The sequence below is a fragment of the Strongylocentrotus purpuratus genome, unplaced genomic scaffold, assembly GCF_000002235.5.
Source record: "Strongylocentrotus purpuratus isolate Spur 01 unplaced genomic scaffold, Spur_5.0 spur5_scaffold_7, whole genome shotgun sequence".
Taxonomy (NCBI): domain Eukaryota; kingdom Metazoa; phylum Echinodermata; class Echinoidea; order Camarodonta; family Strongylocentrotidae; genus Strongylocentrotus; species Strongylocentrotus purpuratus.
Window position 1 is genome coordinate 33,937,527 of NW_022145613.1, and position 26,978 is coordinate 33,964,504.

A 26,978-nucleotide genomic window follows, 5' to 3' on the forward strand; every position below is an offset into this window, starting at 1 on the left:
AGAATTTCCAGCCATGACTTTTGAACTTCCTGAAATTGGGGAGACCCGGCAATACACAGCTCCTGGTGAAGTTGTTTCCATTGAGATAAAGCCAGAAGAGGTCCAAGAACTTCCAACTGCTGTTGTTGAAATACCTCACAGAGAGGAGACTGCACCTCATGAAGCACCATCTGAAGTAACAGCAATTGAAATCAAGCCCGAAGAAGTCGGAGAATTTCCAGCCATGACTTTTGAACTTCCTGAAATTGGAGAGACCCAACAATACACAGCTCCTGGTGAAGTTGTTTCCATTGAGATAAAACCAGAAGAGGTCCAAGAGCTTCCAACTGCTGTTGTTGAAATACCTCACAGAGAGGAGACTGCGCCTCATAAAGCACCATCTGAAGTAACAGCAATTGAAATCAAGCCTGAAGAAGTCGGAGAATTTCCATCCATGACTTTTGAACTTCCTGAAATTGGGGAGACCCGACAATACACAGCTCCTGGTGAAGTTGTTTCCATTGAGATTAAGCCAGAAGAGGTCCAAGAGCTTCCAACTGCTGTTGTTGAAATACCTCACAGAGAGGAGACTGTGCCTCATGAAGCACCATCTGAAGTAACATCAATTGAAATCAAGCCTGGAGAAATGGAAGAAATTCCAGGCATGACTGTTGAACTTCCTGAAATTGGGGAGACCCGGCAATACACAGCTCCTGGTGAAGTTGTTTCCATTGAGATTAAGCCAGAAGAGGTTCAAGAACTTCCAACTGCCGTTGTTGAAATACCTCACAGAGAGGAGACTGCGCCTCATGAAGCACCATCTGAAGTAACAGCAATTGAAATTAAACCTGAAGAAGTGGAACAATTCCCTGCCATGACAGTAGACCTTCCTGAAATGACAGAGACAAAGCTACACACAGGTCCAGAAGATGTTGTGTCCATTGAAGTAAAATCAGTAACAGAAACAATCTCAATTGAAAGAGGACAGCCGGATATGCCTGAAATTTCTCTTCAAGTTATGCCATTGGATAAAGATGAGAAGACTGAAGTCAAATTGGAAATCACATCAAGAGAGGTCACATCTATTGAGGTAGAACAAGAAGAACAACCGGTTGGGACTGAAGTATCAGAGGTGTCTCTAGAATTCGAAGGTAAGCAATCTGACTATGGAGAAATTACTCTTGAAATACAGAAAACAGAGACTACAGATGTTGTGGAGAAAAGAGAGACTATTGAAGTTGTTATGCCACTAGAGGAAGAGGTGTTTGAAGCTCCCCATCTCGTGCAACCTTTAACAAGTACAGGAAAAGATATTGGAGAAACAGTTTTGTTGAGATGCCAAGTAGGAGGCACTCCTCAGCCTGTTATTCGATGGTTCCACAATGGTAGACCAGTTCAAGGTCCGAGGTTTACTACTCTGTTAGAAAGAGATGGTAATACAGTTCTTGTTATTAGTCCTCTAGAGGAAAATGACAAGGAATTTGAATGTGTTGGTACCAATGAGTATGGATCAGTTACTACTACTTTTAAGATCGATATTACCAAAGGTGTTGAAGTAACAGAGAAGAAAATTGAAACAACCACTGTGGAGGTTACCAAAGAACAAGTAACTGAAGTGAAAGAAGATATTGAACAATCTGAGATCAGTGTTTCTGTTACAAAATCATTGGAAGGTGATGAAGTTACAGGAGCCATCACAACTGTCGAATTTGAAAGTACTCAACCTGAGGAAATCACTTCTACAATTCAAATTACACAACGGGAAGAAAACATCCCTCTGGAATTTCCAAGCGAGGTTGACTTGGTTGTTGAAGTCCAACCTGAGAAAGCTAGGGAACTTCCCACAGCAGGGGCTGAGGTGCCTGGCATTGAAGAAAGGGTACCAGAAACTATGCAAGAAGATTTGAAGCCCATTGTCAAGCAAACTGAGAAGGTGGAGGACTTGACAACAATTACAGTGGAAACAACACAGAGGGAAACAGTATCTACTGAAGAAACCACTTCTGATATTGCACCAAGTGATTTGAAACCTGAACAAGTAGGAGAATTTCCAGGCATGACTGTTGAACTTCCCGAAATTGGGGAGACCCGGCAATACACAGCTCCTGGTGAAGTTGTTTCCATTGAGATTAAGCCAGAAGAGGTTCAAGAGCTTCCAACTGCCGTTGTTGAAATACCTCACAGAGAGGAGACTGCGCCTCATGAAGCACCATCTGAAGTAACAGCAATTGAAATAAAGCCTGAAGAAGTCGGAGAATTTCCAGCCATGACTTTTGAACTTCCTGAAATTGGGGAGACCCAACAATACACAGCTCCTGGTAAAGTTGTTTCCATTGAGATAAAGCCAGAAGAGGTCCAAGAGCTTCCAACTACTGTTGTTGAAATACCTCACAGAGAGGAGACTGCGCCTCATGAAGCACCATCTGAAGTAACATCAATTGAAATCAAGCCTGAAGAAGTCGGAGAATTTCCAGCCATGACTTTTGAACTTCCTGAAATTGGGGAGACCCGACAATACACAGCTCCTGGTGAAGTTGTTTCCATTGAGATTAAGCCAGAAGAGGTCCAAGAGCTTCCAACTGCTGTTGTTGAAATACCTCACAGAGAGGAGACTGTGCCTCATGAAGCACCATCTGAAGTAACATCAATTGAAATCAAGCCTGGAGAAATGGAAGAAATTCCAGGCATGACTGTTGAACTTCCTGAAATTGGGGAGACCCGACAATACACAGCTCCTGGTGAAGTTGTTTCCATTGAGATTAAGCCAGAAGAGGTTCAAGAACTTCCAACTGCCGTTGTTGAAATACCTCACAGAGAGGAGACTGCGCCTCATGAAGCACCATCTGAAGTAACAGCAATTGAAATTAAACCTGAGGAAGTTGAAGAATTCCCTGCCTTGACAGTAGACCTTCCTGAAATGACAGAGACAAAGCTACACACAGGTCCAGAAGATGTTGTGTCCGTTGAAGTAAAATCAGTAACAGAAACAATCTCGATCGAAAGAGGACAGCCAGATATGCCTGAAATATCTCTCCAAGTTATGCCATTGGATAAAGATGAGAAGACTGAAGTCAAATTGGAAATCACATCAAGAGAGGTCACAGCTATTGAGGTAGACCAAGAAGAACAACCTGTTGGGACTGAAGTATCAGAGGTGTCTCTAGAATTCGAAGGTAAGCAACCTGACTATGGAGAAATTACTCTTGAAATACAGAAAACAGAGACTACAGATGTTGTGGAGAAAAGAGAGACTATTGAAGTTGTTATGCCACTAGAGGAAGAGGTGTTTGAAGCTCCCCATCTCGTGCAACCTTTAACAAGTACAGGAAAAGAAATTGGAGAAACAGTTTTGTTGAGATGCCAAATAGGAGGCACTCCTCAGCCTGTTATTCGATGGTTCCACAATGGTAGACCAGTTCAAGGTCCGAGGTTTACTACTCTGTTAGAAAGAGATGGTAATACAGTTCTTGTTATTAGTCCTCTAGAGGAAAATGACAAGGAATTTGAATGTGTTGGTTCCAATGAGTATGGTTCAGTTACTACTACTTTTAAGATTGATATTACCAAAGGTGTTGAAGTAACAGAGAAGAAAATTGAAACAACCACTGTTGAGGTTACCAAAGAACAAGTAACTGAAGTGAAAGAAGATATTGAACAACCTGAGATCAGTGTTTCTGTTACAAAATCATTGGAAGGTGATGAAGTTACAGAAGCCATCACAACTGTAGAATTTGAAAGTACTCAACCTGAGGAAATCACTTCTACTATTCAAATTACCCAACGGGAAGAAAACATCCCTCTGGAATTTCCAAGCGAGGTTGAATTGGTTGTTGAAGTCCAACCTGAGAAAGCTAGGGAACTTCCCACAGCAGGAGCTGAGGTTCCTGTAAAAGAAGAAAAAATACCTGATCAATTATCAGAACAACTCGTCCCAAGTGAAATCAAACCCAGTATGGTTGAAGAATTGCCTACAACTACTATTGAACTTCCAGAAATGAAAGAAACACAATTGTATGGCCAGCCTAGTGAAGTTATCTCAATTGAGATCAAAGAAGAAAAGATAGAGGAAATGCCAGCTGCAGTAGTTGAAGTAACGCAGAAGGATGAAATCGCATTACACGAATCACCATCAGATGTTTCTGCAATCAAGGTCAGACCTGAAGAAGTTGAGGAATTTCCAGGTGTGACAGTTGAACTTCCTGAAATCGATGAAAAACAGTTGTATGTGGCACCTGGGGAAGTCGTTTCACTGCAAATTAGACCAGAGGATATAGAGGAATTGCCAACCACCGTGCTTGAAGTTTCCCATACAGAAATCATAGGAAAAATAGAGGGGCTAGGTGAAGTTGAACCATCTGAAGTCAGGCCAAAAGAAGTGGAAGAACTTCCAGGATTTGTATTAGAACTTCCGCAAAAAGAAGAACGGTCCCCTCAAGACGTTCCTCAGGAGATTACTACAGTAGATGCAAAGCCTCAAGATGTGACCGAAATACCACTGGATGTGATAGACATGGGTCCAGAACAGAGGGAACCAGTTGATATCAAGATCGCACCAACACCCAAGGAGGAACGGGAAACAACTGAAATTACTGTTGAAGGAAAAGCTCCCGAGATGATTGAGATTGAGCTTGAAGAAAAAAAGGAAGTAGACATTACTGTGACATCCAAAGAAATACCTCAACAAAGGGAGACTGTTTCTATTGACATTGAACAGAAGCAAAAACCAACAGAGAAAACAGAAGTGGCCATTCTTACAATCGACAAGCAGGTCCCTGAGATGCCTGAAATATCGCTTGAAATTCAACCAATACAGAAGGAAGAAATAACTGTTGATGTGACCTCTGTGGAGAAGAAAAGTGTTGAGATTCAAAAAGTCCTTCCGCAGGAGAAGCATCGCGAGGAAGTGGCCCTTGATGTTGCTGACGTTGCAGAGTACCCTGAGATTACACTTGAGATTGAGAAAGGTGGTGAGTAGAGGCATGTGCAATATTAAGCATGCTGCATGGCAAGCTCGTATAAAGCTTGTTTGCACATGGTCTGTGCAGATGCCTAAAGAAGGTTGTTAAAGCTTCACTAAAGGCTCCAGGACTGTTCATGAGCCTGATTGAGGCATTTATGCCCTACTGATCAGCTTTGACTCCTCCAGGTGGCAAGAGTACAACAATAGGTGAAACACAAAGAAATATTACTAACATCAATTGATTTCATTTGTGAGATGGAGATAGGGATAAATTATTTCTGTTTTCATTTTCTTTTGAAAATTGGCTCTGAAAGTTAAAAAGAGGAGATCAGATCTGAAGAGGTGCGGTAGCAGAATGTTGAGTCAAAGCCCTTCATGTGCATGTAAATGTACAACAAGCAAATTGAGATTGACATGAAATTGAGTTGTCAATATGAATTATGTAATGCATGAATATGCGCACTTGTAGAGAGCACAGCATGGACCATGGAGTTGAAAGGGCTGTTTTGTTAGAGAAACATGCAGAGGTGGATCTCATATTTTTCAGAAAGGGTGATGAATCATTTGAAAACCATGATTCCTGGGAAGCATTGTTATGATAGCAACTGTATGTTAGAAAAGTGGAAGCTGCAGCGGATACATGGATCCACCTCTATGACTTGTGTATGTTCTATGTCTTGGCTCATGTGTTTGAACTGGAGCTTTTTCTCAGCGAAAAGGATGTTTAGATTATGGACTTTTGGATGTTCTGTGTTGTTCTATTATTTCATCAATGAATTGTTTTGTGAAGTAAGTGAATCTGTGTGATCAATATATCTTGTGGATTTGTATTGGTCAGTGGTACATGTATGCACAATATTGTTTTGTAGCATGTTCCTAAAAAAATGTGAAAATAGATACTCTTCTTTGAATTCAGGAAGCAGTCTTGAAAAGCATAGGAAAGGGACTATTAAGGAATGTTCTTCCTTCCTAGAAACCCTCTTACAAGGAGGGAGTTGGACAAGTACAAGCATGTTACTGTAGAGCATGCAAAGCTTGATATGATTTTTGTTCGGGTATGGGAAGACTTTTATGAAAGATATTTGACACAAAATCACAGACAAAGAGATGACATGAAGTTATCTAGAGACACAAGGAGAGTATGAGTCAGAGTGACAAATGATATGTAAGATAATGCGAGGGATAGAGAGGGATAGCGATAGATAGAAATGAAAGTGAATATTAAAGAACTTTGTAGAGTAGTCCCAAGAAGGTAATTTGTCATTCTAGCTGGTTCATGATGGTATATCTTGAACAGAAGGTAGCATCATTGATTGCCATTATCCTGCTGACTTGTTCTGGCTGTTCATACAGGTATTCCTTGAAATGGCTGAAAGCATTCTAAACTAGGATTTTTTTTGTTCTTAAAAAAAAAACCTTTCTCTTTGATATTGGTATTTGTATTTTTGGGAACCCTACACCCCTTCCTGATTTTTCCTTACAGTGTCTGTAATGAATCATTATTATAGTTTATGAATGATAGGTTCTACATTTTGCGCTTACCAAACAGACCTGCTAAGAGAAATAGCAAAATCATATAAATTATAAATTTTTCCCTCAAGATGAGACCTGCATATGGAAATTGGAGATATCGCCAAGATTGCTGTATTCACAAACATTAATGCCATGCCTTTTGGTACTCCTACATCAGTGAATTCGATATTGCACGTCAATATCAACTATCAGTTTCATCTGTTTTAGATATATCACAAATCTACTGGCCTTTCTCTTATATTACTACCATATAGTTTGTGTTTGGACCTGAGTATTAGAAATATATAAAAACACATCATGTGGTTTGTCTTATGACTTTATTTTAGAAATATATAAAACCACATCATCTGTACTATATTAATCAGAAATATTCAAGGGGGAAAATGGGTTAATGAGATTAATTTGATGGTTTTCCTGTTGATGATTAAGATTGGGTTAGGGTCGGAAATGGGCTTCAGCATGATTTATTATTATGATTTTGTATGAAATGCTTATTTTCACACATGGTGGCTGTCACTGTTTGCACATTGCCTGTTTTAAACAGAGCTGAAATTTATTTAATTTGCACTTTATGATTTTAGGTGTTTTATGATTATGTAACAATGCGAAGTTCTTCTGGCATCAAGAAGGTAAAAACATATCAATTTGATGTATTCTAATGAAAGGCAAGTCATTGAAATTTAATGAAATGAAAAATGGTTTCCTGGACAAAACTACAATTTTTAGACATCCCAAATATTGTGGATGGTTAATAACAGTAAGGATTTTAAAGTACCCAAGGATATTGTTGATAATTTGTAAAAAATAAAAGATCTGTAGGATTTTTTGAATCAGTAAGGACTAACAACATTTAGTTATGTTTTTTAATAAAAATGGGGATATTAGCACTGTGCACAGTAATTTATAGGTCGGTATAAATTCTATAGGGTTAAGGTTAGGGTGAGGGTTTTGGTATCACCAAGTATTGTCTGATCAATACTAGGTATTATAAGTTATATTCATATTATAACAAATTGAAATTTCATTCTGAAATTAAGAGCTAAGCTAACACTATTTTCTTTGTTCATTCCCAAAAAAATAGAAGGCCCTCAGGAGTTTGCACCAGTTGAAATTACCCTGGAGAAGTCTCCAGAATCCTTTGAGGAGATCACCACAAAGAAAACCACTACGATTACCACCAAGATCACTGAAATACCAGAGGATATCGAAGTGCAGATCAAAGACACTGCCACCAAGATAACCGAGGAGATCATCCGCCAAGTGACCACGGAGCACAAGCAGGGTCCAGTAGTGGTCCAGGAGCTGGTGTCTCAGGAGGCGTCTCCGGGTGGGATCGTTTACCTGGAGTGCAGGTTCACAGGCACCCCACAGCCAACCTTCAAGTGGTACCATAATGGGGAGGGCCTCAAGGGGGAGAGGTATGTGGTGATTAACTACAATGATGGGGTGAGTCAGCTCTGCATTACTGAGGTTACCAAAGACGATCATGGTACCTTTGTGTGTGAGGCTACTAACCCACTCGGTAATGCCACGACTGTTGCCGAGATCCGTGTCTACGGTACCGGTAAGTGTTCTGATTGTGTTGCTAGTGGCATGCAAGTGATTAAGTTGGTATGTTTGTATGCATGCTTTCTGAAGTTGATTTCACAGATTTATTTATAAATGTAGCATTCTTTTATCATTAAATATTTCTTCAATATTGTCTGTAGGGTATTCCAACCTGATACATCAATATCAAACTCACATTACAGTTCAAGTAAAAATAATGTGTTTAAACTATTTAAATAAATTGATCACAATTTGTGTAAAACTATTATTTTTGAAGAACTGAATCTTCTCATCTGACATCGTTTTGCAGTGATTTTTTTACAAGAATGAAGCATGCTTTTTTTTTGTTTATATTTTTCTATTTATTGTGAATGCCCATGCACAATAACAACTTTCTTTTTCAGCATTTTAGAACTCAATAAAATCATGCATATTGCACACTTAGTTCTATTTTTGTCCTTTTTTAAAATTATTTTGCAACGATTTTTTTTGTTTCTGTCTATATATTTGATGCTTGATGCCTTGAATTGACATGAGAGAGAAATGTATTTGAATGCTTTTTTTGTTTGTAGCACATTGTAAATTGTTTTTGTGAATGCATGACTGTGACGCAAGTATGTATGAAAATGAAAATGAAGATGGAGATAAAAAGAGGTACTTAGAATGTGATAATGCAGCATGGTAAATATACATATATTTTGTCATGATGCATGTTCCGTATGTTTTTGTTTGTTGAGTATGTCAACCGTTTTTGCATTTTTATGTTTGTGTAGTGATAGCACTTTCGTTTTTCATACTTATTTTCTAGATGACTTCCATTTAAAGGTGTGTTCAGATTAGTAATAAACAGAGTACCAATCACTGTTTTTTCTTACATCTAACAATCCAATGAAACAGTTCAAAGTTAATGAAAGTGAAACATTTAAAAGTACTTGAATTTGAAGTAGCTAAATTAATACAAAACTTTACGATAACCTCAATGATGAAGGGTCTGTCAATCATCAAAAGAATCAAATTAATGATAAAAAAGATGAAAAATGTTATTAATTTCCATAGCTTTTTCTTAGTTATTATTTTGTCACAGAAGTATGAATGTCAACTATCCATCATACCTATCATACATATCAGGAATGCATTTTAACTTTGGTTTTCATCCTCCATTTTAAATCATACGTAAATACTTAGACGAGCTACCCAAACCAGGAGAGAAGGCTGAAATAATTCTGCAAGTTGAACAAGAAGCTCCAAAGGACATCGAGATCATCATATCTCCTCCAGAGTTTGTCCAGCCAATCGTTGACATTGAAGTTGCCGAGGGTGATGATGTGAGATTCAAGGCCCAGGTCACTGGGTCACAGCCAATCACTATCACATGGTACCAAGAAACAAAGCCCATACAGGTATGAAAGTTTTAGCGTGAAAGGGACATTTTTGTACGTTTCGGTTCACAAATTGAGCAGTAGCTAACAAAATTAATGGTATTACAGGAGTCCAGGTATCAAAGACAATTATTGACAGCTAGTCACTGCGCAGTCTGTTTAATTGAGAATCCCCCCATGAGCTTGTAAAGATATTTTGTGTGTTTTTGTGTGTGTATATATATATATATATATATATATATATATACACATGTATATATTGTGCTATTGAGAACAATTCATGCATTAACAGATATTTGTTGACAGCCAGTAAACACCAGTAGTCCCTGTAAGGACAGCCACGAATAGACCAATATAATTGACATGAAAGAGCCTTACATTTGTTATGTTTCTTGAAATGTGAAATTTTGTTGCCTTGTGTTAAGGATTTTATCAGCAAGTATGGGGCTATATTTTTACCAGCAAAGGATTGTAAGTGGAAACACCTTGCAAACTGTTTTAGATATTTTGTTGAGACTTTCAATCAGAATTCTTAAACAAAAAAAATAGGCATCAGTGAAGTCTTTAGTGCAGCTTTGTTTAAAGTTCTTCTTACGATATTATTCTTTAGCATCCTTTGTTGATACATAAATGGTCCAATGCAGTTGATAAGATCAAAGAATCTAATTCATCTTCATAACTATTAATTTCAGGAATCTCCCGAGTTCAAGGTTGCATTTGATGGCAAGACATGTACCCTTGAGGTACCTGAGGTCTTACCTGAAGATGCTGGGAAGTATACCTGCAAGGCAGCCAATCCCGCAGGAGAAGTCACCAGTACTGCAGTTCTTACTGTCAAAGGTCAGCAATGTACTTCACCCTGTCAAGTTTCTACCATTGTTTACTCAGTCACTTTAGTTGGCCTGTCTTTTGGTGTTGCCTGATGATTCAGTGTTGTTTGAATAGAATATGCATAATGTAAGGAAAGATATATGAAATAGATAGTTGAGTAATTCTCATTTTAAGATGATTATTCAATTCTGTCAGAAGAATTAAAAGAAAGCGAACACTCACAATGCATGAATTGTCTGTAGATAGAGAGTGCATAATGTTTTCACATCTCTACACATTTAACCTTGAAAGCATTGATACCATCAGTTTTAAACATGTTTTGCAGTGATACGTAGCATAACCAGTAGTTGACTGTTCGTTTAGACATCACTCAAACAGAAGCACTCCGTTTTACAGTAGTAGAATACAACTAGATATCCCTTCTTTGTTGTGATAGTTGTACATGATCATAATTAGATCTTAGATTGAATGGATTCTATTTTTCTTGATGTAACTGTTCACTTTTATTGATACATGTTTGTTGATTTACTGTTTGTTGCATTTGCACCTAGTTGAAATTAGCATACATTTCTTTTGTTGTCTTTGAGAATTGCCAAATCAAGGGGCGCTTTAGCTAGATTCTTAATTCATCAACATGGAAATTGAAGAGTCAGCATCATCCATAATTGCTAAGCTAAAGTTCTGATATTGTCATGCATATTTGAAACAAAGCAATCTTGATTTGGCCATTCCATGTTGTTTTGCATTCTCTTTGTTGATATGCTGTGATATTTGTTTTTATTTGTTTCATTATTTTCCTTTCTCTCCTTTCCCCCAATACTAATACACCCATGTCATTTGGTATCTTCAAAATCTGTCAATTCTTCTTGCACTGCATGCTTTTGAACAATCTTTGATAAAGAAGATAAGGGACCACAAAGAATGCCCCTTGATGAATCAATGAGGAAAGACTTGACATATCCGTTAGAGCAGAGTATACCTTCTTTAAGCCCATACCAACATGGTGATTACACAAGCTCATCCAGTGATGCTGAGTCAGTTAAAGAGCCAACAGATAAATTTGGCATAGATGAAATATTGGAAAATGCTGTTCCTGGGTTTATATCAGAGGAAGAGGAAGATGATGAGAACAAAACAAATGGTCCTAATAGACTGCAACCTGAAAAAGGTGATGGTTTACGGATGGATACAGGATTGAGCCCAGGCACATCAGATGTAGAAGATTCTGACAAAGAATCAACAACATCAGGCGAATATGACATGGCATCTCCATCCGTGCTCACCCATGAATACTTTCACATTGATCCAAAACCTGGCAACCAGAGCCTTGCCCCAATCATTGAAGACACAGAGCAAAACAATAATAATGAGATTCAAACAAGCTCTGACCTTGAGAACAACAAAGAAAATAAACCAGTCCCATTAGAAGAGAATATGGTAAAGGAAACTCTGAAACCAACAGAGAAAGCTTTTCGTCCATCCTTTGAAGATCTTGAGCACAGTCAGCTAAAATCAGAAGATGAAGCTGAGCAAAAAGAACCACCAGAACACGCATCTAAATCACCAGATAGTAAAACCAGCACAGACGAAGTAGAACACATAGATGCCACATCTGATTCTGTATCCAAATTATCAGATAGTTATACCAGCACAGATGAAGCAGAAAGTTCCAGAGATGGCAGTGATGATGATACAAGTTTGCCTGAGAGAAATGGCCAAGAACAGACTGTATTAGAGGGACTATCTACTGCAACCGGGAATCTGTTGCTTGATGTAATCTCTACAGAAGGCCAGCATTCTTCTTGTGACGAGGACTACGAGGATGAGGAAGATGATGTCTTCTTGGAAGAAAAAAGGAAGGCATCCATACAACAAGATTCAGAAGACGATGAAGAGAATGACTACATTGAGTTGTCTCACAAAGACTCTGTTGTTGAAAGTGATTATGAGCTTCTCCTTTCGACTGGAAGCCTCTCTTGTGAACCAGAGAAGAAAGAGAAGAAGTCGTCCTCATCCAGTGATGATGATGACTACACAGACCTAGTGAAGGAAGTAGTGACTGGACCATCCCCTACCAAAGCAATAGCATATTCTGAATTTCTCCAACAAGCAAAGAAGATGCTGGAAGAGGACGAATCACATGAAGACACACAATCAGAATCAGACATCAAGAGCGATGTGCAGAAAACAGATGGGAATACTTCCCCGTCGGCTCTCAGCCCCAAAGAAGATTGGCAATCTTTCACTCTCTCACTGGAAGCTAAACACAAACTGGGTGTGGTTCAGATTACCAGAAAAGAAGAGGTTGTAGTGTATGAGCAGGTTCTTGAATGGCGGGAACCTCGCAAAAGTTCTGATATTGTACTTCCAAATCAAGCAGACATTCCAAAGTTGAGAGATGAGGAAAATGACAAGATACCAGACTATCAGAAGTATGAGACACCGGAGGAAGAGAAGAAAAGTGAATATGTAGAAGACACCTTTGTCCATCCAGTATCTCCACGTAGAACTTTGCCAGATCTTTCATCTTCAGATGATGAATCCATTCAGTATGCTGAAATCTTACCAAACAGTTTACTGCCAAGAAAATCTCTTAATGTTGCTTTGTCTAGCAAAGGACAAGAAGATGGATCAGAAGGTCAATCAAAAGACTCAGGTGATGGATCTTCCTCCGATGAATCTATTAAAGTAGAGCAGGGGAATATAGACTCAATTGCACTTCAGTTCACAGAGAAACAAAGAATTAAGTCTCAATCTTCTTCAGAATCGGATGGATCAACACTAGACAGATCTGATGAGGATGAGGATGATGATTATGATGATGATCATGATCATTCAGGCAAAGAATTGGAGGAGGAAGCCATAAGTCCAAGGAATGATTTTACAGTGGAGGCATCACTACCAAGAGAAGCAAGACAGACACAAGATTCAAGTAGTACAGATGAGAGAGAGGAACCTGGTAGCCCTCATTCTGACTTAAAGCCAGCAGATCTATTTCTTTCTGAAATTGTTATTCCTGTAGATGGAGCGCCTCTTGAAAAATCATTTGTGTTTCATTTGAGAGACCATGAATATGGAATAGATGAAGGAGAACCTGAGGACAGTGATCTGGACATCAGTGAAGGTCAAGAGTCAAGTATCTCCTTAGCAGAGAGAGTTGTAGTAATAGATCTGGGCTCAGATCTCGAACACCTTTCTCCTACACTGCATCAGAGTGATGATGACACAACTGCAGAAGAATGTAGCCTTGGAGTGGTATCTGTGGCAGACACACTGTACCAAACTGTTGAACTCTCTATTCCTATCCCCAAAAGAGATCATAGTGAAGATACAGATGATGATGAAGATTGGGAAGACATTCCTCGATATAAAACAAGTGTGGAATTACCTTCGCCCTCCAACGAAGAGTATTTTCTACCTATCGAAGTGACACCAAGCAAAGTTCAATCCATCCACAGTTACCTAGAATGGACCGAACCAAGGGAACCTTTGCATTCACCAGTTTCTTCAGAAGGTAAAAGTTTCACTGATCAACTTGACACTGAGTCTGAAAAGGAACCAGTGTTCGTTTCTGCAGTTGACACTCCTGTAAAGGAAATTTCAGTTGAAGGTGAACAATCAAGTAGTTCAAACGGTTCTTCCTCTCCTGTTATGCTTGAACTGCAGATGCCTTCAAGCCACCCTGATCCTGACAACCCTAAAACAAACTTTATCACAGTCAAAGTCAGAGTGCAAGCACCCAAGCCAAGGAGTGTACAAGTCTTCTTTGAGGATCCGCAGAAGCAGAGAGAAGTATTTGCTGTCCATCAAGAAAAGCAGAAAGGAAAGAAGAACCAACCAAGAAGTAGTGGAACTCAGATCAGTATGGATGATAGTGACATGCCAGATTCCCTGCTTGAGTGCAGTGTAGCTTCAGATGTTTCATTTCCATCTTTTGCTGCAAATGGTGATGTGCACTTTGCTTCCACACCTGATGAAGAAAATGCTTCTCTCGGAGCTTCATTTATTCTTGACATCACTGACCCTCAAGAGAGCCTTGATAACAGCAGAAAATCTGATGAGGATGTTGAAGACCTTAAAAGTGAGTCACCCTGGTCTCCTTCAGAAATTTTGATGGAATCAGTCACATATGTTGGTGTGCCAACTGACAAACAGAAACCAGCTTCTGCCAATCTTAAGTCTCTGCTTCAGGCGTTTGATGATGTTATTCACTTTAACCAAGTGGAGCTTGTCGACAGTGATGGCTCAGATATGATGGATAGAGAAGACATAAATGATACCATCATAGAGACATTCGAGGCTTCTACAGTGATACCTGCAGAAAGTACATTCAATCTTGACAATTTTGCCAAAGATCTGGTATTTCAAGACACAAGGGACACTAGTGATGAACACTTGCCTATAGAGGAACACATACCCAGTACCAAACTTCAGCCAGCAGAACACCAACCCCTATATTTTGTTGGTTCAGATGAGGTTCCTGTACAGCTTTTGCTTTCTCCTAACAGCAATTCATCACCTGAAAAGATGGACATGGCAGATCTCTTGAAAGACTTTGAGGAGGATTTACAATTCGGTAAGGATGAAGCAGATACTACGACCAGTGATGATGAAGCTTTACAATTACCTCCACCATTGATTGAAGGGGTGCAATCAACAGTTATAGAACTTCCATTATTGGCCGCTTTTAATATGGAAGATTGGGATAAGACAGCAGATTTAATGTGTCCTGCTCCTGAATTATCTGGCAAAGTACAGGAAGATACTGTCTACAGGAATGTAGTTTCTACAGATGACCAATCACCAACCAGGGTACCGTTGGATGACCTCCTTCTACATTATGATGAAGATGTGCGTTTCAGTGCTGGACCTGACAATTTGACTGACAATGATTCTGCACCACTTGAATCTACCCAAGACATAAAGCCCTTGGTCAATGAATCCCCTCTGCAGGCATTCACTGTACAGATCGAATTGGACACTTTTGATCTCCAGAAGTTATCAGAACAACAATCGAAACTACCAAGGGAATCTTTGATAAAAGAGGAAGAAGAAACTGTCCACATGGATGTAGTTTTTACAGATGACCAGTCACCTACCAGAATACCCTTGGATGACCTCCTTCAACAGTATGATGATGATGTGTGTTTCAGCACTGGACCTGACAATTTGACTGACAATGATTCTGCACCACTTGAATCTACCCAAGACATAAAGCCCTTGGTCAATGAATCCCCTCTGCAGGCATTCACTGTACAGATCGAATTGGACACTTTTGATCTCCAGAAGCTATCAGAACAACAATCGAAACTACCAAGGGAATTTGTGATAAAGGAGGAAGCAGAAACTTTCATTGTCCCTTCATCAGTCCATACAGAAGAAGGAGCACCAGAGCGAGTTTCACTAGAGGAACTACTTCTGGACTATGATGATGATATTCACTTTGACACTGTAAGTGAAGATGATGAAAAAGAAACAGAAGTGCTTGAGCCTATTCTGTCTGGGTCTAAAATTATCATTGAAGAATCACAATTCAAGTGCTGCTTTATTGACACAAAAGAACAACACTCACAGAACACTGATGGTCCAAGCTTACAAGATGTTGAAGAAAATAGTGATGAAGGATTCTATGCAACCCATACTGTTACTACTGAATCAGAAAGGGAAACTGTGTCGATGAGCAGTGAAATTGTAACGATGAGCAGCGAAATAAGCAGTGTCTTCAGTACTCCCATCCAGTATTCAAGAGAAACATACTCTGAAACAGTAACCTCAGAATGGTCTTACAGTGCTCATGAAACACGCTCAAGAAACCTTGTGTTAGAGTTGGATGAAGATGACCTTGATGACCTTGATGAGTCAGGAGGAGCACAAGAGAGATATCCTTCATTTGTTACACCCACCAAGCCAAAAAGTGACTTTTCCTTTGAAGATCAGATTTCATCAATGAGTAAGGATTTTCCCTACTTTGCTGAAGAGCTCTGTGATCTTGTTGTAGATGTTGGAGACATGGCCATCTTACAATGTCATGTTAATGGAGAACCCTCTCCAGATGTAACTTGGTACAAAGATGGACAACCCGTACGAGCCAATGAAAATGTAACTTTCCAAATTCTAAGTTTCAAAGACAAGTATGTTGAACTTGTAATCAATCCTGCAAGCTTAAAAGATGAAGGGCAGTATACAGCTGAAGTAATGAACATCCATGGAAGCACTACCAGTAGTGCATATCTTACTGTAAGAACAAGTGAAAATTCTGAAGATGAAGAAGATACAGCAGTTGCAGCAGGAGATTCCTCAGCAGAATCTGCAACCTCTGGCAGTGATGAATTTCACTCAACAAGAGAGGAAACTGACAAGTCGTCTCCTCAGAGCCAAGAAAGCAAGGAATCTCTAACACCAGCGAAACCACTGGATGAATCTTCCCCCCAAATGGAAGATACAATCTCCCTCACTTCCTCACAATTACCTTTCACTATGTCCAAGGCTGATTCTGCGCCACAATCTCAACTTATCACTGAAACCCCTAAGACAAGTTGTCCTAGCCCTCATTCTGACTTGAAACAAGCAGATCTATTTCTTTCTGAAGCTGTTATCCCTGTAGAACGAGCTCCTCTTGAAAAATCATTTGTGTTTCATGTGAGAGACCATGAATATGGAATAGATGAAGGAGAACCTGGGGACAGTGATCTGGACATCAGTGAAGGTCAAGAGTCAAGTATCTCCTTAGCAGAGAGAGTTGTAGTAATAGATCTGGGCTCAGATCTTGAACACCTTTCTCCTACACTCCATCAGAGTGATGATGACACAACTGCAGAAGAATGCAGCCTTGGAGTGGTATCTGTGGCAGACACAATGTACCAAACTGTTGAACTCTCTATTCCTATCCCCAAAAGAGATCATAGTGAAGATACAGATGATGATGAAGATTGGGAAGACATTCCTCGATACACAACAAGTGTGGAATTACCTTCACCCTCCAACGAAGAGTATTTTCTACCTATCGAAGTGACACCAAGCAAAGTTCAATCCATCCACAGTTACCTAGAATGGACCAAACCAAGGGAACCTTTGCATTCACCAGTTTCTTCAGAAAGTAAAAGTTTCACTGAGAGTGACCTAGAGCAAGTTCTAGATGAATGTGTATCTACTTCTGATCAACTTGACACCGAGTCTGAAAAGGAACCAGTGATGTTTGAGGAATTTCTTTCATTACGGCGAGAGGAATACACTTTTTCAATGCCCCCAAAAGTAATGCAGAGCGTTGATCTGGAAATTAATGTACATGATGTTATGAGTGATGGTGATCATTCAAAAGACACCGATACAGAGAAAGAAACTGTCGAAAGTGATAATGAAGAAAATAATCAGGCTGCAACACAATTTAAAGAATCTGATCCAACTGAAATGTTCGTCTCTGCAGATGACTTTCCTGTAGAGGAAATGTCAGTTTTAGGTGAACAATCGAGTAGTTCAAGTGGTTCTTCATCTCCTGTTATGCTTGAACTGAAGATGCCTTCAAGCCACCCTGATCCTGACAATCCAGAAACAAACTTTGTCAAAGTCAGAGTGCAGGAAAGCCAAGAATCTCTAACACCAGCAGAACCACTAGATGAATCTTCCCCCAAAATGGAAGATACAATCTCCCTTACTCCCTCACAATTACCTGACACTATGTCCAAGCCTGATGCTGCCCCCAAATCTCAACTTTTCACTAAAACCCCTGAGACAAATTGTCCTGGCGCTTTGGAAGACAATTCTAAGCAGGACTTAAAACAGGAATCCTCAAGTGCAGGTGAAAGTGTTTTTGATAGCCAGCCTGATGGTGATGATGCACCCTTGCATGCTGATGATGATCTTGTAGACTCTGTACTTCTTGACAAGTCATCTCCTCAGAGCCCAGGAAGCCAGGAATTTCTAACCCCACAAAAACCACTGGATGGATCTTCCCCCAAAATGGAAAATACGTCCAAGCCTGATTACACCCCCCAATCTCAACCTATCACTGAAACCCCTGAGACAAGTTGTCCTACAGATTTGGAACATAATCCTAAGCAGGACTTAACACAGGAATCCTCAAGTATAGGTGGAAATTCTTTTGATAGCCAGCCTGATGGTGATGACGCACCCTTGCATGCTGATGATGATCTTGTAGACTCTGTACTTCTTGACAAGTCATCTCCTCAGAGCCAAGAGAGCCAGAAATCTCTAACACCAGCGAAACCACTGGATGAATCTTCCCCCAAAATGGAAGATTCAATATCCCTTACTCCCTCACAATTACCCGTCACTATGTCCAAGCCGGATTCTGCGCCCCAATCTCAACTTATCACTGAAACCCCTGAGACAAGTTGTCCTGGTGAATTGGAAGACAATCCTAAGCAGGACTTAAAACAGGAATCCTCAAGTATAGGTGGAAATTCTTTTGATAGCCAGCCTGATGGTGATGACTCACCCTTGCATGCTGCTGATGATCTGGTAGACTCTGTACCTCTTGACAGGAGCCAGGAATCTCTAACACCAGCGAAACTACTGGATGAATCTTCCCCCAAAATGGAAGATACAATCTCCCTTACTCCCAAAATGGAAGATACAATCTCCCTTACTCCCTCACAAATACCCGTCACTATGTCCAAGCCTGATTTTGATGGTGACGATGCAAGTTGTCCTGGTGCTTTGGAAGACAATCCTAAGCAGGACTTCACACAGGAATCCTCAAGTATAGGTGGAAATTCTTTTGATAGCCAGCCTGATAGTGATGACTCACCCTTGCATGCTGCTGATGATCTTGTAGACTCTGTACTTCTTGACAGGAGCCAGGAATCTCTAACACCAGTGAAACCACTGGATGAATCTTCCCCAAAAATGGAAGATACAATCTCCCTTACTCCCTCACAATTACCTGTCACTATGTCCAAGCCTGATTCTGCCCCCCAATCGCAACTTATCACTGAAATCCCTGAGACAAGTTGTCCTGGGGCTTTGGAACACATTCCTAAGCCAGACTTAAAAAAGGAACCCTCAAGTATAGGTGGAAATGTTTTTGATAGCCAGTCTGATGGTGACGATGCACCCTTGCATGCTGTCGATGATCTTGTAGACTCTGTACTTCCTGAAGAACAGGAGTTGCATGGTTGTTTGTCAAAAGGTTTGATATGTGGTTCTTTTATGTTTTGATCATTTCATGTATTCTGCACAATGTTATCCAACATTATAGTTTTAACACATAAACGGTATAGATAATTTGTTTGTGTTACTTGTTCATCTTGTTTTAATTATGGGTAGTGCTAATTCATATTAAATACCATTATACTATGGGCTGGAGATACTAACTGAATTTATACCAATTATCTTGGTACGTCAATCTAATACATCTTTTCTTCTATTGAGGCAAAAATAACACTCTTTTTTAACAGTACATACCTTCTAAATGGCATATTTTATCTATACAAAGTGCTGGTCATTTATTTGTATATGTAAATGTGTATTTCATGAATGTACACACTGTTTAAGACCCTTGTCTGCAAGCAAGCAGTGCTATGAATATCCTTTATTAATTTATTGTTTGGGAAATCTTTCTTCCCACATAATTGTGTTACCACAATCTGTTCATTAAATTATATAGCTTTACTTAGGACTATTTTCAGATTTCTGAGGAGCTATAGTTTTAACCGTGACCCCCCAAATATAAGCAGTCAATTTTTGTTTTATATGCTGCATCTCCGTGTCCATTCAAAAACAGATATTTTGACAAAATAAGCCTGTCAAAATGTATTTGTTTGTAGAGTTGAGGGAAATTTACTAGGAATCAATTGTTTACTTTACGTGCACCCATTGCATCCTTGCATTGAACAGGCAAGTAGAGCCATGCCCGGTCAACTATGCTGCCCAGCAGTCAGTAGTGAATTTCATGCCTGCAGTTTTGTCCAATAAGAAGCCTAAAAAAAATCTTCATATGCATGACAAGGCGCTATATTCTGGGTATTCAGTCAATGTATAGTTTACTTTCACCGTTCTAATCTGAATGCACTCACATTTTATTTATATGTTTACTCTCTATTAATTTATACTCAAAGTTATGAATACCGCTACCTTTAAACTGCATCTTCCTTTCTAAATATAATATAGCATGAATAATTACTGCTGCTGCATGATTCAACTACATTGTGTAATAATCTATGACACTTGTCTGGAAATAAAGCTCAAAAAGACTTGTGCATGTATGACTTTATTAAAAATATTGGGATATCTCTCTAATACAATAAATAGTTACACATGTCTTTGTGATTGGTCTGAAGATAAAAAAACTTCTTTTACCTAGTCCATCGTTGAATGAAAGAAGTTTCAAAGTGATTTTCGGATATACATTTAAAATGCATGTGTTTTTTTAATAATCCAAAAACACAAATCATGATAGTATAAAAACAGCACTAAGTTTTTGAAATTCATATTGAACATGTTTCATTGGAATGTTGGCAAATTTGTACTATAACAATTTATTGAAACACTCCACACAGAATATACTCTACTTAGCATTAAGAAATGGGTTGCTGTGATCTGTAAGTTAAATTCATATTGATTTGTCTCAAATTGGCAGCTTTCCAATGTCCAAAACTGTTCCAAAATGCATGCATTTGTAAATAATCCAAACACACCAATTATGATAGTATCAAAACAGCACTAAGTGTTTGAAACCCTGCCCAGTTGAATATACTAAGCATTAATAAAAAACGGGTTGCCGTAATCTGTAAGTTAAATTCAATTTAAATTCTTTCAAATTGGCAGCTTTCCCATCGTCACCGGGAGAGAAGGGAGATGAAGAGAAACCGGTGGAGGATGTATCCAGACCCAGGGAGGAGAAGAAACCAGAAACCAAGCAGCTCAAACCGGAGGTTGAGGAGAAGACTGAAAACCTCACCCAGGAGATCTTGGTTGAGAAGGTATGTATGGAGTATACCCAGAATGATAATGTACATATATTTCAATAATGATATTCCGCTTTTATATAGCGCTTAATACAAATGTCTCTAAGCGCTTTACAGATGTACTATTACCCCGGTCATTGGATTCAATACTTGCCCGCACATACTGTGAGCACAATCTCCACTCCCTGGGGAGCATTCCAGCCGGGCGTTATTTGATGCTCAAAAACTGTTTGACCAACAATGATGGTCGCATCCTATTGGGGACCCATTTAACACCTGGGTGGAGAGTGGCATAAAGAGGTTTTTTTTTGTAGAAATAGATCTCTTTGTCTATTTATGAAATTCACAGAACTGTGCATATGGCCAATGGACATTGTGATTGCTTAATGTTGTATTTGCTAATAATTATAAGATTTTCTTTGTTGTAAATTAATATTTGCAGTGTATATGCAGGGTAATGATAGTTAACATTAACTTGTAGCGAAGGTTCCTACAACAGTAATTCTGTAATCATCATCAGTATTGTCTATTCTCTTCATTATTGTCATTTTCTCTCATTAGCATTAGCATTAGCAGTATTATAATGTGTTTGATTCTTACTCTGATTCTTGCAGACACCAAAGGAAATCATGGCAGAGGAGCTAGAGGCAGCCGCAAGAGGTGAACAGCCAGAACTGATGCCTCCCAAGTTCATCAAACCCATCGAAACGGTCGTCGCCGGTGATGGCGATGCAGTCAAGTTTACTGCCACGCTGACTGGCAAGCCACGCCCTGATGTCACATGGTACGTCGATGACACCCAGATCAAGGACGAACCCGAGTACGAGGTCGCTTTCACCGATGACGGCACCGCTTCATTGACCTTGCCGGAAGTCATCCCTGAAGATGAGGGGATGTACCTCTGCAAAGCTGTCAATGTGGTTGGACAAGCTACTTGCAGTGCAGAGCTATTTGTTGAAGGTTTGTATTCATTTACCAGATTCTCTTTATCTAAGTGAAAAATTAGGAGGCTTTTTTGACAGATGCGCCTCAGATCCCAAAATCATTATATTTTTTAACATGAAGATCACATTTTTTCACTTTCTGAATTATCATGTACTTGTTTGTGTCTACACAGATTTTGAAACTTAAAATGGTTGTAGCAATTGGATCTTGTGTGGAGATTGATTTTTTATTCAAGTAAGAAGTTTCTGTATCATTATCACTTGAATGCTATGGTAATCTTTTAGATTAGGAACAGGTACAGATATGTATTCCTGTTTATAATCTCTTTCTGATTACATAATTTGTTTAGTGGATTTTAAAACTTGAAGTAAATGCAGTTATTGAAATGTCCATATCTATGTATATGGTAATTGTAAACAGAATCTAAGCCGACTGAAGACAAACCCATCACTTTGGAAAGACACACTGAGACTCGTGGGAAATCCACGGTGAGCATGGAGATAGATGATACTCGTGAGCCCCGGAAGATTGAACTTGAGTTCAAGAAGCCGGAGGATCAGGAGATATCTATCACCATGGTAGCGCCGCAGTTTACCCAAACGATTGTCTCGGTGATCATCAAGGATGGACAGCCAGCCACGTTCAGGGCGGTAGTCACCGGCAAGCCAACACCGGATATCCTGTGGTTCAGGAGCGGTGCAGAGATTGTCCCGGAAGAGTGTCCGGAGTTCACCATCACCTTTGATACCGGTGGGGTGTGCACCCTGACCCTTGAGGAAGCCTTCCCTGAGGACTCTGGTCCATTTGAGTGCAGGGCCATCAACCCAGCTGGTCAGGCCACCTGCATGGCCAAGCTGGTTGTCGTAGGTGGGTTCAGCACCCCTTTCTCGTTTGCTTTGTTTGATCAGTTAGTCTGACCTTCTTTATGTTTACCGGTAAAGCTTGTTGCCATAGATTGGTTCATTTCACCTTCTTCATGCAATTTTTGGTTGTCACCATGTTTTCCACCCTTTTTACCTTGCATGGAAGTGTTGTTTGATTCAATGTCTACTTTTTTGAGGATGGTTGAGGACTTGCTAGAATGTATCTCACATAAACATGTACATTCTAGCATAAACTGTATGCATAAATTTTGTTGTACACAATTCAGTGGCAACAGTCCTATGTTGTTTTCTGTACATGTATGCTTCATATTCTTGTCCCATATTTTCCATGATTCATTATTTTGAATTTCTTCAGGACAGTGGCTTGATGAATGCATGCACACAATTTCAGGGGTTCAGTTAATCTGTCCATAGACTCATAGAAGTGATGTGTGTTGTTTGTAAAAGTGTCTTGCATGGGTTACATGTATATGCACCTTGTCTGTGTGTCTCTCAAGAGTTTAAAGTTGTGTAATGAGAGTCAACAACTATGTATTCTGTTGGTTTCGGTCAATCGTCTTTGTTGTAAATGTTTGACATGGAATGTTTGCATGCCTCAAGTCTTGTTATTTTGAGTATCCCAGCACGCTTTTGATTTTTGTTTTCATCTGTTAGCCTGGACTTCAAGTCAACCATGATGGTAGATTTTATGTTCACATATCCAAACATTGTGTGTGACACCATATTATTTGTTCTCTGATTTAGCATTTTAAGTATTGTATTTCCAATGACATGATCCCTGAATGCAATTTCATACAAGTACTTAATGTCTAGTAAGGCTCATGTAAACTTTTATTTAAAGTATATGTTTTGGAGAATTAGTTAACGAGCCATTAGTGATCAATGTTGGTTCTGAGCTGGTATTTCAGTAGAAGCTATTTTTCCAGTATTTTATCCATTCCATTGTTGTTAATGTATTTATCCATATATTCACTTTTATGAATTTGTAACTGAACTGTATTTTACTTTAGTTCATTATTTGATGAACAAAAGATATACTTCATATAAGGATTCAGGAATAAATGTTTACATGAAGATGTTATAAGTAACATTTCCATGCAGGTGTATAGACATATTGTTAAAGAGGAATATGTAACTTGTTTTAACCTTGTATGTTATTCAATTTAAGATACCTTTGATTATATGTGATCGAAATGCCTGCTGCAAGTTTAATGTGTTTTTCAGGTTTATTTTGTACAATTTGAGATTCATATTTAATTGCACCTAATTCTACATGCCTTACAAGACTCTTTTCTTTGAGATTTTCACGTAATAACTGTGCAAAATTGCAGCAGTGACACAGGGAGAGTGAAAACTCACCCTCAATTTTTCTTTTCTTTGCAGAGGAGAGTTCTACCGAGGTAGACACGGAGGTTGAGATTGCTACATCTCAAAAGGTCATCACTGTGACGAAAGAGGTCGAGCAGACGACAGTCATTAAAGAAGAGGTAAGAGAGAGATTCAGTCACGGCAGAAAAATGTGTTCGATACTATGAGAGTATTCATTTTATTCATTTAATTATTTGAATGTACATGTGTGTCTTTGATAAGAAGGAGATGTTTTATTAATTATTTCATTTCAGATACTATGGTTTTAGGTATGAAAGATGTTTTTAAGAGATCATTAATTAATTATGTTGATCTGCTGTATAACATCTACTATGAGCACTGTATGTTGGTGGTGGTGGTGGTGGTTATTTTACCTGACTGCTAAGAAAGCATAAATGATTGTAAGTAAGCAACCAGATGGCCAGCTTTAGGTCCTCTCTGAGGGACCTGGTAATGAGAATAGCAATCATCAACTGCCTTACTAAGAACAGTTTACCATTTTGTAAGCCATAAGCAAGGGATTAGAAAAGTAATTTATATTTCCATTTTTTATGTTATTCCAGGAGATTCAAGAAGAGATGCCAATTGCTGAAGTGGTAAGTGTAACTGAGTAACATTAACCAACTGTTTTCATGTATACTGTAACTTTGGATTTGTGACAGTGATGAATGTTAATACAGGAGTATGACAGGTCCATAGCCTTTGCTACTCTGTCACATCCACTTCATTACAGTGTACACATCTTTTCTCATTTCTATCATTTGTTTATTTTCTGTACAATATTTTTCTAAAATAGTTATTTCTGCATCCATTGTATTTAAAAAAGATGTGGAATAAATGAATTTGAATTTAAATTGGAATTGAATTCTAAACACATGAATACTCTTGTTAGAAAGGCTTGTTCAATAAAATGTAACTGTATTCAACTTTAGAATGATGGTTTTATATACATGTTTAAGGTTATCAATACATTAGTACATTGAATATACAGAATGAAACTTTTTTTCTTTAAAAATATCATATTATATATATAATTTCCATGTATTTCCATCTTTTTTTAATAGAAAATTGAAGGCCTTGAATCTGTCATGGTGATTGAACCTACTGGTAAGTTATTCATTCTGAAGTAAGATTTGATAGACCATATACATGTAAACCCAGCTGTTTAGGGGGGAAAATATCAGTGTTGGTAGTGTTATCCATTGCACAGTCAATCAAAGAAACTAGTTTGGTTTCACTTATGTTGTTTTTTTAATTCATAAAAAGTATGTATCAATGTTTTCTTCAAGTGAATGTGTACCATGAGTATATTTGGTGTAGATATGTCCACAGAATGACAGTAAATTGTGTAAAGTCATAAACTGAGTCAAATTAGCAGAGTTTATTATCTACATAATAGGCAAGGGCATTTCCTAGATTTATAAAAACTTCTCAAATATAAATCACCAAACATTTTGTAATTTTTGGTATTTCAGAAATTTATAAATTTAAAAAACCTTGTCTATAAATGCTTAGGAGAGTATAAGATCTTGTGAGTAATAGATATACTTTATGTGGACAAGCACTGCTTTTTAATAGGTTCCTCACATTATATGTATTCTATTATATAACTTGAGAATCTTTGAGACGTGCTCATTTATGCTACATGTATTGAGTAATTGATTATTTTATATGTTTGTCTATATTTTTTGTAAAATTGGAACAATAAAACTTGAAAAACTTGAAACTTAATACAGAACCTGAGACATTCATCGCCATCGGTAACTACCTCGCTGAATCTGACGAAGTGATGTCCATGCGTGAGGGTGAGCAGCTCACTATCCTGGACGATGGGCATGGTGAGTGGTGGATGGCCCGCCGTGAGAGGACTGGTGAGGAGGGATGGGTGCCCAAGGGTTACCTAGCAACCGCTGACCAGTATGACGAGCATCTCCGCCAGCAGCTGGAAGAAGTGGTGAAGGAGATGTCCATTGATGGTAAGGAAGACAGCAATAACCAAATCATATAAATATTACACTACATTGTAGCTAATTCTGCATTCAATTCTAGCTCCATTTAATCGAGTAGTGTTCTAAAAGAATTATCCTTCTTTCATGACAAAGTTACATGTATATCTCCAAGTTATGAATTTGTCTGTGCTAGAATAAATCTGTACAATAATAAACAATATGCACTAAAGGCTATTTAATTTCAGACATTCAATTTGAGATATCCTTTTTATGAAAATACCTCTTTGAAAGGAGTATGCTTAATTTGACTTCATCTTCATTTTGTCCTTTTCCTTTCAATCTCTTCTTTGCTTCTCTGGATATGGCCTATCAATGCAATTCCAATTTTTTTTTAAATGTCTTTATGTTTTCTGCTGTTGCTTCAATAAAAATGTACTTGATACTTGAAACGTAATGCTTCTTGCACTTGGTTTCCTTTGTAAAATGGTCTTATTATGTTTGATTGTTCATCACTATTCTACGGATACACGTTTTTCTTTCCATTCATTGTCAAACTGTTGATAATAACTCCTTCTTTTATATTGCACTCTTTATCATATGCCTTGCAAATTCAACTCCTGTTTCATCTATTCCTTCTGATTCATGTTTTCTCTCAAACTATGTACCAAAATTCTTGT

The 26,978-nt window shown here is 38.6% G+C and overlaps 1 protein-coding gene across 1 annotated transcript in view; it reads left to right on the forward strand.

The window, feature by feature from the left end:
• Nucleotides 1-26,978, forward strand: part of LOC590007 (titin) — a 220,906-nt gene that overhangs the window by 15,943 nt on the left and 177,985 nt on the right. Inside the window, exons 2-13 of the mRNA XM_030974532.1 lie at nucleotides 7,554-8,036; nucleotides 9,206-9,420; nucleotides 10,092-10,239; nucleotides 11,135-13,729; nucleotides 17,312-19,378; nucleotides 21,016-21,170; nucleotides 21,770-22,115; nucleotides 22,521-22,967; nucleotides 24,368-24,471; nucleotides 24,916-24,948; nucleotides 25,417-25,459; nucleotides 26,089-26,328. Of these exons, the coding sequence (XP_030830392.1) occupies nucleotides 7,554-8,036; nucleotides 9,206-9,420; nucleotides 10,092-10,239; nucleotides 11,135-13,729; nucleotides 17,312-19,378; nucleotides 21,016-21,170; nucleotides 21,770-22,115; nucleotides 22,521-22,967; nucleotides 24,368-24,471; nucleotides 24,916-24,948; nucleotides 25,417-25,459; nucleotides 26,089-26,328 (6,876 nt within the window). The remainder of the gene's footprint in view (nucleotides 1-7,553; nucleotides 8,037-9,205; nucleotides 9,421-10,091; nucleotides 10,240-11,134; nucleotides 13,730-17,311; nucleotides 19,379-21,015; nucleotides 21,171-21,769; nucleotides 22,116-22,520; nucleotides 22,968-24,367; nucleotides 24,472-24,915; nucleotides 24,949-25,416; nucleotides 25,460-26,088; nucleotides 26,329-26,978) is intronic.